Here is a 12071-nt window from a genome sequence, read left to right as displayed (position 1 = left end):
AAGTACACTTCCCCCTATTTAATCTTCTATTGTTCTTTAAGGATTCCTTGGGAATTTTATTTCTGAGTTAATTATTTGACTTTAGGTAAAAGCTTAGGTTCTTTCATAGAAATAGGAAGGGATAAACAGAAATAACAGATATTGAGAGTACATAGCTATTGAATTATATATTTATTTACCTCAAAACCTGTTTACCAGACAATTAAAACAAAATATTTAACCATGGAGCTATTGTTTTGGGAAAGATATTAGCATCTCCTTTGTATATGGTGTAAAACTGCTCCCTATCCAATAATAACTAAAATGGTTAAATTAATAGAATTTGAGGTTTAGTAGAGATATTATTCTCTTGTAAAACTTTTTATAATTACAAGGAAACCAGGTTATGTAGATGTTTAAATGACTGAACTGTAGAACTCTTTTAAGACAAAGTTTTGCTGTATTGCTTATTTATGTTTTTCTGTCTCATTTATATAGCCATAATGTATATACCTTACAATTAGATTGCTTTTCAAAAAGGAATTTAGTAGTACCTTAAAATTCCTCAGAGATTTTATGGTGGTGGGTTAGTTACAAGTAAATCATCATAGTGGCTTATTTGGGGGGGGGGGGGAGTAACAATATCATTATTATTTTTGTGAAGATTATTCACACCTTCCCTGTGAGATCCAGAGTCCTAGGATCACTTTCTTACCTGTGAGAGAATAGCTTCTTAGTAATTATTTTGGAATGAGTTCTGTGCCTTTGAAAATTTATTCCTGTCACGATGATAATGAGAACAGATTGCCTGCTATTCTATATGTATCTCTATAATTAATGCAGGCACTAGAGAGTTAAACTCATTAAATTTGGTATGTAAGGTTTCAGCATGTACAAATTAATGGTGTTATCTGCAATCAAAATCTAATTTTTTTGCCTCCTTAGCGCTGGCTGACAGAGCAGAGAGCTCAATGTCCTCATTGCCGGTAAGTGTTTTACTATGATTATTTGTGAATTTGGAAAGTAGTAAGGTGATGGGGTCAGCGTGTGTCCTAATACTCATAACATTCTTTCTGCAACCTGCCACATTTCTACTCCTTGCAAATACAGTTGAAGAGAAAATAAGCAATCTATCTCGATAAAGAAATGCAGACTAGTTTACCTGACTTAGAATTATGTAGAATACATTACATTGTTTACTTTCTTTTGGAAAATCATTGTGTAACTTCTTAACTTATCTTTTATAACTAAAAAAAAAAATAAAGTTTCTGTTTAAAAAAATCCAGATAGTAATAAAAAGGTTTCTGATTCTGATACCCGACTTGATTTTTTCATGATTTAACTTTCAGAAGAAATTGTTAGTGTTAGGTTTGGGTACCTGTTCTTCTAGACATTTTTCTATGTATGTACTGATGTATACATATAAATGTTTTCTTAAAAAGCTCAAATGATATAATATTATTTTGCTTTGCTTTTTTTTTCCATGTAAAATATGGTGATGCCTTTATTGATCATATGTACATATATGTCATTTAAAATCAGTGTTTGAATAATAATCCACTGTAAGATTATACATTGATTTTTTTTTATGCTTATATTGAGAGACATATAGGTTGTTTCCATTTTCGAATATTTCAAATGATGCCAGATTGCATTGAAGGGAAAGGTTTTTTACCATTTTATGTTCCTAATAATAGATATTGAAAATGCTTCTTCCTCACATTCTTGCCAACACTGGGTATTACCAGTCATTTATTTTTTTGTCATTCTGCTAAGTGAAAAATGGTATCTCGTTTTTAATCTGCTTTTTAAAAAAATGATTGAAACTGAGCATCTATTAAAACATTTTTAGCCATTTATAATTTCTTTTTTTCTTAAACTACTTCATATCTTTTGCCCATTTTTCTTCATGTACTGTTCACTTTTTTCATACTAACTTTTAAGAAGATCAGCAGTATCAAATAGAGCTTTCTGTATGATGGAAATGTTCTATAGCCTTGCTGTCAACTGTGGCAGTAGAGCACTTGAAGTAAGCCTAGTGTAACTGTGTAAAGAAATTTTCTTTTTTTTTTTAAACTAATTTGAATTTTTAATTTAAATAGTCACATATGAGTAGTGGTTGTCATTTTGGAGAGTATAGCTTTAGACTAAGGAATTAAGAATTCAGTCCGTAATCTGAATTGCTAATTTTTTATTCAGTTTTTTTTGTAAATGATACATTATTGTAAAAATAAGTTACAAACCATACTTTTCATTGTGTCTTTGTTACTATTTTGATAGTAATATGGTATGAATATGATTGTGAGCCCTATTTTGAGGAGTGTTTATTTTTTCTTGATTTATAATTTCCTTTTTTTTTCCAGCTTTGTTGAGGTATAATTGACAAAATTGTAAGGTATTTAAAGTATAAAATGTGATTGTTTGATACACATATACATTGTGAAAGGATTCCCCCCATTGAGTTAACACATTTGTCACCTCAGTATTTACCTTTGAAATGTGTTTTAGAAAATGATCTCAAATTCCTGACTGAGAGTACATGTATGTATATTTCCTCTCCAGGGCTCCACTCCAGCTACGAGAACTAGTCAACTGTCGTTGGGCAGAAGAAGTAACACAGCAGCTTGATACTCTTCAACTCTGCAGTCTCACCAAACATGAAGAAAATGAAAAGGACAAGTATGTCCTTAGTTTCTTTGTTCAAGTGTTTCATAGATTGTGCCACATAGTATTTTAATGACATTATTGAAAGTTTAAGCTTCCTAGGTGAACACTAAGACAATTTTCTTCTGGCATGGTGTGGGTGTCTCTATTTGGAAAGACCCTTCTAACTCTGACTTCTTTTATTAAAGCCTCTCATAAAGGATTAGAACTGCCACAATTTGCTAATTACTAATCTCTCTTCTTTGCTTCTTGATGCCTACTGGCCCCCCCTTGGGTTTGCTAAAGGTGCCTATATATAAGCCATTGATTAATAATGGTTCTGATAAATTTCCTATATTGTAAAAGCTATATTCTAAATTCGGTAGTGTGGAAATCATGCTAAATGAGATAGTATCTAATATGCTGTTTCTTCATGCTTTTATTAATTTCCTATTGGATATTCAGATTACTTATACATGAGAAATACAAAATGTCGACCTATTTAGATATTTTCTGTAAGCTCAGTGTGATTTATCAGTGAAAAGCTTTTTAAAATTGCAACAGTGTGTCCCCTTTATAGGCAAGAGAAACAATTTTTTAAATTGTGGCAAAAGAAACAACATAATATTTACTGTCTTAACCATTTTTAAGTATACAGTTCAGTAGTGTTAAGTGTATGCACGTCGTTGTACAGCAAATCTCCAGAATTTTTCCATTTTGCAAATCTGAAGCTCTCAATTCATTAAACAATAATTTCCTATTTCCCACCATTTTACTTTCTGTTCCTATTTTCTCCCATTCCATAGATTGCCCTTTTTCTCTGTTTATTGTGTCCTTTAATGTACAGAAGTTGTTAATTTTGGTGTAGTCCAATTTATCTATTTTTACTTTTGTTGTGTGTGCTTTTGGTGTCATTTCCAAGAAATCATTGCCAAATCCTGTATCATGAAGCTTTTCCTCTGTGTTTTCTTTTAAGAGTTTTATCATTTTAGGTCTTATGTTTAGGTCTTTGATCTATTTTAAGTTACTTTTTTAATATGGTATAAGTTAAAGGTATTTAACTACTAGGGCTGCCATAACAGAATACCACAGTCTGGGTGGCTTAAACAACAAAATTTATTTTCTCATGGTTTCGGAGGCTGGTAGTCCAAGGTCAAGGTATTGTCAGGGTTGGTATCTGGTGAGGCCTGTCTCCTTGACTAGGATATAGGTACTTCTCACTCCATCCTCACGTGGCATTTTCTCTGTGAGTGCACACTCCTGCTGTCTCATTCTCTTCTTGTAAGGACACCAGTCCTATTGGGTAGGCCTCCACCCCTGTGATTTAATTTAACCTTCATTACCTCCTTAAAGGCCCTAACTCCCAATACAATTACATTAGGGCTTCAATGTAGGAATTTGGGGGCACACAATTCAATTAATAACCATGTCCAACTTTATTCTTTTGCTTGTGCTTATTCAGTTTAAGGGAAAACTTTTTTAAATTGAATTGTTCATTTCTAATGAGGATCTGGTATTGTGCAATTAATCACCTGTGTCTTGGTTATTGTTGACTTTGGTCACATGTAGAAAAAGTGTGCATGCATACATGCTGGTGTAGGCATGGACACATAATCTGATTTGCCCAAAATGTAGTAATAGGATAGAATTTATCGTCTATACAGTTTCTCAGAAATGATGTTATCTTTGTACTTTAAATAGAAACTAGTCTGCATTTTTCATGTAATTTTAAAGTCCTTATAGATGGATGAAAACAATACTTAAAAAAAATTGTCTCCACATGTAATTGTTCAGCTTAATTCACAGAAGCCATGGAGTACATTTTATATTTCCTGAGATATAGTCATTTAAAATTGACTGACCTGTTTGCCCAAACTTAGGAATTTGTTGCAGTAACTGTGTTCCAGTTTTTAAATTTATTTAATTTATAACTGTACTTTTTTCCCATAATGTATAGATGTGAAAATCACCATGAAAAGCTTAGTGTATTTTGCTGGACTTGTAAGAAGTGTATCTGCCATCAGTGTGCACTTTGGGGAGGAATGGTAAGCGGAACAAATTCAGCATATTATTTTTAATTAGAGTGTAGAAAGCACTGAAATATTTGTTTGATTTAGATAGAAAGTAATATCATTTTACTCTGTTTATAGAATGAAAATTAAATGTACCTGCTTTATAGCGGAAGGTATTGTACCTTCTCTTATTCCAGAGAAATTTCTTTTGTTGGAGATTTTGATGTATGATGTGCAACCCTTACATAAATATTTTATTTTAATTAAAAACCTGTAAAATGTCTACTCTTATCAGTTGATCTGATATCCTGGCTGTGATTTCCAATTTTAGTTTCTTTAAAATGGAACAAAAACTTTATAGACATTTGTGAAACAACATGAATGCAGACATCTAGTTCTTATGATTTTTTTTTTTAATCTTTCTTCCTCAAGTACCTTTCTAATTTATTCATTTGTGCTAGAGACTAGGGGTTCAGAGATGAACACGGCAGATATCAAATAACTAGTTCTGTACTTAATTACTGTTGTGATAAATACTGGGAATAAGTATACAGTGCTGATGAGAGTGAATAACCGTGGGACCTGACCCTGAGTTAAGCTCCAAAGGATTGAGTAGGAGTTAAGTGGGTGGAGAATTTGGACAGGGTGGATGAAAGAGAATTATTTTTGAATAAGACGTTTCTTTTGCAATGGGCTGTGGGAAGAGGTTTGAGGTCATGGAAGGAGGCTAGAACTGACCAAAAGAAGAGTGACAAATAAGGTTGTGTCAGGTGGTTTGGGCCATTGTTAAGGATTTTGCTTCTTTCTAATGAGTGAAAACTTCTAGATAAGTAAACATTTTGCTAAAGTCCATTATCTAAAATCTTGAAGGATTTCCTATATGGGCCAAGCGATTTTAAGCAAACTCTGGCCTGTTTTAACTAAGTGAAGGCAGCCAAAAGATAAAATTCATTTGAAATTATTTACCAGTTTATTAGTCCATAGAGTGTTAAGGAAGGAATGTAAATGCAGATGAGATATATGGAAATGTTCAAAAACTACTCATTACTTTAAATAGCATGGTGGACATACCTTTAAACCTTTGGCGGAAATTTATGAGCAGCATGTTACTAAAGTGAATGAAGAGGTAGCCAAACTTCGTCGGCGTCTCATGGAACTGATCAGCTTAGTTCAAGAAGTGGTAAGACTGCTATTGAAAGATCATTATCCCTTTTATAGTCTATATTTTTTATAATACAAACCAATCAGATGTTGAACTCAAGATTTGAAATTTTGATAAGATATATTTATAGTTCTCACCAACTTCAAACTAGCTGAGGAATTTGCATCCAAACCCCTCGCCTGTTCTGAAGTTGGAGCCAGAGAATTGCCTCCTCTTATGCAGAAATAGCAAATCAGTGAATGAATTAAATAAGCCTGTTTGTTACATAGTCAGTAATTGACTCCTAGACAGAATCAGTATTGACTTTTACAGTCATTAAGTCATTCATTCTTTGGGAGAGTTTCTGCTACCAGGGAATGAGCTATTTCTGATGTCCTGAATTAAAACTGAAGAATTCAAAGAGTAATATTTAACACTACTCTTTAGATACTGTATGGGTCAAAGAGCTCTGGTGAGCTATTTACCATTTGTAATATTATTTCTATGGGAAAATGTAATAAGCATCAAACATTTAAGTACTAAATATACTTTTGGAAAATATTTTGTTTGAAGTTACCAGAATGACAGTTATTCCTGAGGTTTGCAGACCATTCCTAACTCAAGATGTTGTCTTTATTTTACTCATGTAGGAATCAAGATCGAGATCATCATTTATAACATTCTTTATACAGAAAATAATGTTTTTGAGTTACATGTATGCTACACAAAGTCATTTTGGAATATAAACAAGTTGGATGGCTTCTATTTGGCCTTCGTTTAGTTACCTTTTTTTCTATTATTTTCTCTTGACAGCATTTTAATTTGGGCATTAGGGAGGTTGTTCTAGTTTGAGATTTTCACTGCTTGTGCTTATAATAATACTAAGTATAGGAAAGATTGCTTTTTATTTTTGGTAGTATGCTATTAAAAAAACTATGTACTCTGCAATCTTTAAAAACCCTATTTTTTTCTTTGTTTCGTTCTGAAAAAAATTTTAAACTTTGTAAATTGGAATAGATGTGGTTTTTCAAATTTTTCATTTGTTTTAGAGTTTTGTGTGATGTGAACTGGCTTTAGTATAATTTTTTGGTTTTGAACAGTGGTTTCCTATATGATTGGGGCTTTGAGTATGTGTTTTGTATGTGTTACCCAAAGCAGTTTTTTTTGTGATTACATATCTTTCTGTTTAACTGTTAAAATATTGTGTACTTTGTTATGCTTTAATTGTTTAAGATTTTTTTTCTGAGTTTCAGGAATTCAGCTGACTTTAAGAATAATTGCAGTGATTGCATTAATGTCTGTTTACTTCTATTTAGAAAATTCTTCAATTAAATTTTTTTTATACATTTATTTATTTATTTTTGGCTGCGTTGGGTCTTTGTTGCTGTGCACGGGCCGTCTCGAGTTGTGGTGAGCGGCGCTCTTCGTTGCGGTGTGTGGGCTTCGCATTTCAGTGGCTTCTCTTGTTGTGGAGCACGGGCTCTAGGTGCGCAGGCTTCACTAGTTGTGGCTCGCGGGCTCTAGAGCACAGGCTCAGTAGTTGTGGCGCACGGGCTTAGTTGCTCTGTGGCATGTGGGATCTTCCCGGACTAGGGATCGAACCCGTGTCCCCTGCATTGGCAGGTGGATTCATAATCACTGCGCCACCAGAGGAGTCCTAAAATTTTTTTACCTGCTTATCTTCTAGGAAAGAAATGTCGAAGCTGTAAGAAGTGCAAAAGATGAGCGTGTTCGGGAAATTAGAAATGCGGTGGAGATGATGATTGCACGGTTAGACACACAGCTGAAGAATAAGCTTATAACACTGATGGGTGAGTTTTTCTATGCTGCTTGTGTACATGGTGCTTTGAACCTCCTTGAGGTTCAGTGGTTGGTGAGTTATTATAGGCTAGGAAAAGATTGCTTTAAAAAATAGAAGTTCTACCTGTTAATTGTTCCTCTGTATCAATTAACATTACACCAAATTGATACAACTTCTGGTAACTTCATGGGATATGCTTCCAGTTCTTCAGACTTTGTGATTTACAAAGTAGGTGGTCTGATTTGGCAAGCGTGCCTATCTTTTTTTTGTTTTGTTTTTGTGTCATGTAAAGCAGTTTCTTTCTTCCTTCTCTATAATAATAATTTCTGTAACAATAATTCCTTTATCCTTCTGTGTTTGCAGCTTCTTTGAGACCGTTTTCCTCTCTGGACATTCTTTTTTACAGGTTCCTATTATGTTCAAAGCACATACCTCTTGCTGACATTTAATATAAACAAATGGCCCACTTAACTACATTCTTCTTTTTAGGCCGCATTTAAATTTGGGGGGAGGAATTATTTTAGAATAGTTGATTGATTAAAAATGTTAGTTTTCTATAGCTTTATATTCCTTTAGAAGAAACAATAATGTTAATTTCATTACAAAGTATACTGTCACTGTATATTTCTTAGAAGTATTTAATAGACCTGCATTGTCCTTTGTCTGTAACTGTAGTTAGGGTTGGTTCTGAAATCCTCTTGTCAAAGCTACTATAATTAAAACTCTGGAAAAAATTTTTAGGGTAGCTGTAATGAAGAAGTTTTGCTTACTTGAGATTGATTCCTTGTTATTGAACATGTTCAATGAAATTTAACTTTATTCTTGAACCATAAGAAGCCTGAGTGTTGGTCTTCTCCTGTTTTTTAAATAGGTCAGAAGACATCTCTGACACAAGAAACAGAACTGTTGGAATCCTTACTTCAGGAAGTAGAGCACCAGGTGATGAAATATTAAATGAAATGAGATAAAGTCTTTATCCTTTTTCTGTTCATGTACTTTAAAAGTTATTTTGTGTTTTGTTTTTTGACAGATTCTGTAAGATCAAAAGATCTGGGGATCTGTGTGCTATAGTAGGGATTTTTATGAAATAGGAATCAGCTGATTCAAGGTTTCTCCATCATGTATGGGAACTAGATAAAATAATACTAATTTTGTTTTTGAAAAAAACAATTATTTTTACTGGGAATAATAGCCAATAGGAATCTTTAAAAGATTAAAATCTTCTGACATTGTGACTTAAGTGGTGACTTCGAGATAGAATATTATTGCCAATTACTTACACATAATGATTCTTAGGGTAAAATTAGCATTTTTATTTATTAAGGAAACTTTTATTACATACCAAATAGATAGCAGGCATTGCTTTAGGTGCTTTGGAACACAACAGTGGACACAATGGCAAAATAATCCTCAAAGAGTTTATAATTTAGATTCGGGGTAGGTGGGGATAAAGTACATAGTGAATGAATAAATAAAATGTATACTGTCACATAAATATTTGATAATTTTATCTGTCTTGAATTTGGTTTTTGGAATTCTCGAATTCCTCTCTATGCCTGATACACAGCTGTCTCATGCAGTTGTTCTCTTAATTATCATCCTGGGGATCCCCTTCATTTCTTTCTTGGGATTCAACCCAAGAATCCTGATTCCTGATTTTCATGGCTTCCATGCTCTTGATTTACACGTTTGTTTTGGTATCACACTTCCTCTGTGGCTTTCATGAAAGAGTAATCAGAATAAATTTTTTGAGACTGCATGTCTGAAAATATTTTTATTCAATCTTTACATTTGGTTGATAGTTTGGCTGGTAGAGTTCAGTACATAAGTATTTATATATTGTTTTTCTCTTCAGTATTTTTTTTTGACCGTGCTGCATGGCTTGCGGCATCTCATTTCCCCAACCAGAGCCCTCGGTGGTGAAAGCTCGGAGTCCTAACCACTGGACTGCCAGGAAATTCCCCAGTATTCCCATTCTTAATTGTGCATGTTGTTCTCCTAGTCCAGAGATTTTATTTTATCCCTTCTGGAGAATAAACTAGCAGCCTTCTGCTGGAGTGATAGGACAAATTTAAACCAGCTATAAGTGGAGTAGGGGTGGGATCTGGGGATCTGTGCACTTTTTTTTTCTTTTAACAGCTTTATTGAAGGATAATTGACAAAAAATAAGCTGCATGTATTTAAAGTGTATAATTTGATAAGGTTTGACAAATGTATACACCTGCGAAACCATCACCATAGTCAAAGTAGTAACTTTTTTCCTCCAGAATTTTTTGTGCCTCTTTATAAATTCTCCTGCTTCTCCCAACACTTCCCTCTCCAGGCAACCCCCTATCTCCTTTCTGTCATTATAGATAATTTTGCCTTTTCTAGCATTTTATGTAATTGGAATCATACACATTATATACTTGTTTTATGTCTGACTTCCTTAGCAGAATTATTTTGCAGTTCATTCATATATCAATAGTTGTTTCCTTTTTAATTGCTGAGTAGTATTTCATTGTATATATATACCACAATTTGTTTTTCCATTCAACTGTTTATGGTCATTTGGTTTGCTTTCTGGTTTTGGGTTTTACAAATAAAGTGGCAGTGAACATTCATTTACAAATCTATAGATGGACATATATTTCCTTTTCTCTTGGGTCCTCCTAAGATAGAGTGGTAGATACATGATTAGGTTTTCAATAAATGCTGTCTGTTTTCCCAAAGAGATTGTACCATTTATATTTCCATCAGTAGTCTTTGAGAGTGCCAGTTCCTCCGCATCCTTGCTAACACATGATATAGTCAATCTTTAATTTTAGCTGTTCTCATAGGAGTGTAATAATATTTCATTATGGTTTTAATTTGCATTTGCCTTATACCTAATGATCCTAAGCATCCTTTCTTGAACTTATTTGCCATCCATATATCTTCTTTGTTGAGGTGTCTGTTCAGATCTTCTTCTTTGTTGTTTGAAGTTCAGATCTTTTGCCCATCATTTTACTGACTTGTTTGTTTTCTTACTGAGTTTTGAGAGTTCTTTATAAAAAAACTGGATAGAAGTCCTTTATTAGATATGTACTTTGCAAAGATTTTCTTCAAGTCTATGGCTTGTCTTTTCATTCTCTTGAAAGTGTCTTTTAAAGGGAAGTTTTAAAATTTTGATGAAGTGTAAGTTACCAATTTGTTCTTTTGCTGTCATAGCTAAGAAATCTTTACCTAACCCAAGGTGACAAAGATTTTCTCCTGTGTTTTCTTCTAGAAGTTTTGTAGTGTTAGGTTTTATATTTAGGCATATGATCCATTAAAAAAATTTTTTTATTTATTTAGCTGCACCAGGTCTTAGTTGCGGTATTCAGGATATTTTAGTTGTGGCATGAAGGATCTAGTTCCCTGACCAGGGATCGAACCCAGGCTCCCTGCATTGGGAGTGTGGAGTCTTAACCACTGGACCGCCAGGGAAGTCCCTGGTCCATATTTGTATGTGAGGTATGGATCCAAGGTAGTCTTTTTGTTTTTGTTTTTTATATATGGCTATCCAGTTTTTCCAGCACCATTTGTTGAAGACTAGCCTTTCTTCACTGAATTGCCTTTGCATCTTTTTCAAAACTTAGTCCATATACACATTGTCTATTGATTTATTTTATGTCACTACTGCACTGTTTTGATCATTGTTGCTTTATAATAAAAGGCAGTGTTAGCTCTCTAACTTTGTTCTTCCTTTTTTTTTTAGAGTTGTTTTTTGTTATTCCAGATCCTTTGCATCGTCATCTGAACTTTAGAATCAGCTTATTAATTTCTGCCAAAAAAAGTTTTGGGGTTTTGATTAGAATTACATTGTATCTATAGATCAATTTAGGGAGATGTGACATTTTAGCAATACTGAGTCTTCATTTCATGAAGAAGACTTTATTTCAGCAGTGTTTTGTAGCTTTCAAGGTACAAGTTTTTCACATCTATTGTCAGATTTATTCAGTATTTCAGAATTTTTGATATGATAAAGGATGTTTTTTAAAAATTCCAATTTCTGACTTGTATCTATACAATTGATTTTTGTATATTGATCTCGTATCCTGTGATTTTGCTAAATTCATTTATTAGTTCTAGTGGCTATCTTGTAGATTCATTGGATTGCCTGCAGATAGTCATGTCATCTCTGAATAAAGACAGATTTCCTTCCTTCCTTCCTTCCTTCCTTCCTTCCTTCTTTCCTCCCTCCCTCCCTCCCTCCCTCCTTCCCTACCTCTCCCTTTCCCCCCTTCCCCCTTCCTTTCCTGTCTTTCTGTATTTCTATTTATTTATTTACTTGGCTGCTAGGTCTTAGTTGCGGCACATGGGATCTTCAGTTGCAGCATGTGAACTCTTAGTTGCGGCATGTGGGATTTAGTTCCCTGACCAGGGATTGAACCCGGGCTGCCTGCATTTGGAGCGTGGAGTCTTAGCCAGTGGACCACCATGGAAGTCCAAGACAGATTTTTTTCTGATCTGGCTGCCTTTTATTTCTTGTTAG

The 12071-nt window shown here is 33.8% G+C and overlaps 1 protein-coding gene across 5 annotated transcripts in view; it reads left to right on the top strand.

Moving 5' to 3' along the window:
* The window catches only part of TRIM37 (tripartite motif containing 37), a 115027-nt gene that overhangs the window by 11815 nt on the left and 91141 nt on the right, over positions 1 to 12071 (top strand). For 4 of the 5 annotated variants that reach the window (XM_024757656.1, XM_024757653.1, XM_024757652.1 and 1 more), the window contains exons 3-8: positions 925 to 965; positions 2542 to 2658; positions 4580 to 4667; positions 5692 to 5814; positions 7463 to 7586; positions 8448 to 8515. In XM_024757656.1, coding sequence (XP_024613424.1) covers positions 925 to 965; positions 2542 to 2658; positions 4580 to 4667; positions 5692 to 5814; positions 7463 to 7586; positions 8448 to 8515 — 561 coding nt within the window. The remainder of the gene's footprint in view (positions 1 to 924; positions 966 to 2541; positions 2659 to 4579; positions 4668 to 5691; positions 5815 to 7462; positions 7587 to 8447; positions 8516 to 12071) is intronic. The other variant, XM_024757655.1, reaches the window with a different exon arrangement.

This window comes from Neophocaena asiaeorientalis, unplaced genomic scaffold (genome assembly GCF_003031525.2).
Source record: "Neophocaena asiaeorientalis asiaeorientalis breed wild unplaced genomic scaffold, Neophocaena_asiaeorientalis_V1.1 scaffold327, whole genome shotgun sequence".
NCBI classification, from domain to species: domain Eukaryota; kingdom Metazoa; phylum Chordata; class Mammalia; order Artiodactyla; family Phocoenidae; genus Neophocaena; species Neophocaena asiaeorientalis.
Note: the sequence above shows the minus strand (reverse complement) of the source record. Positions and strands in the feature narration are given on the sequence as shown.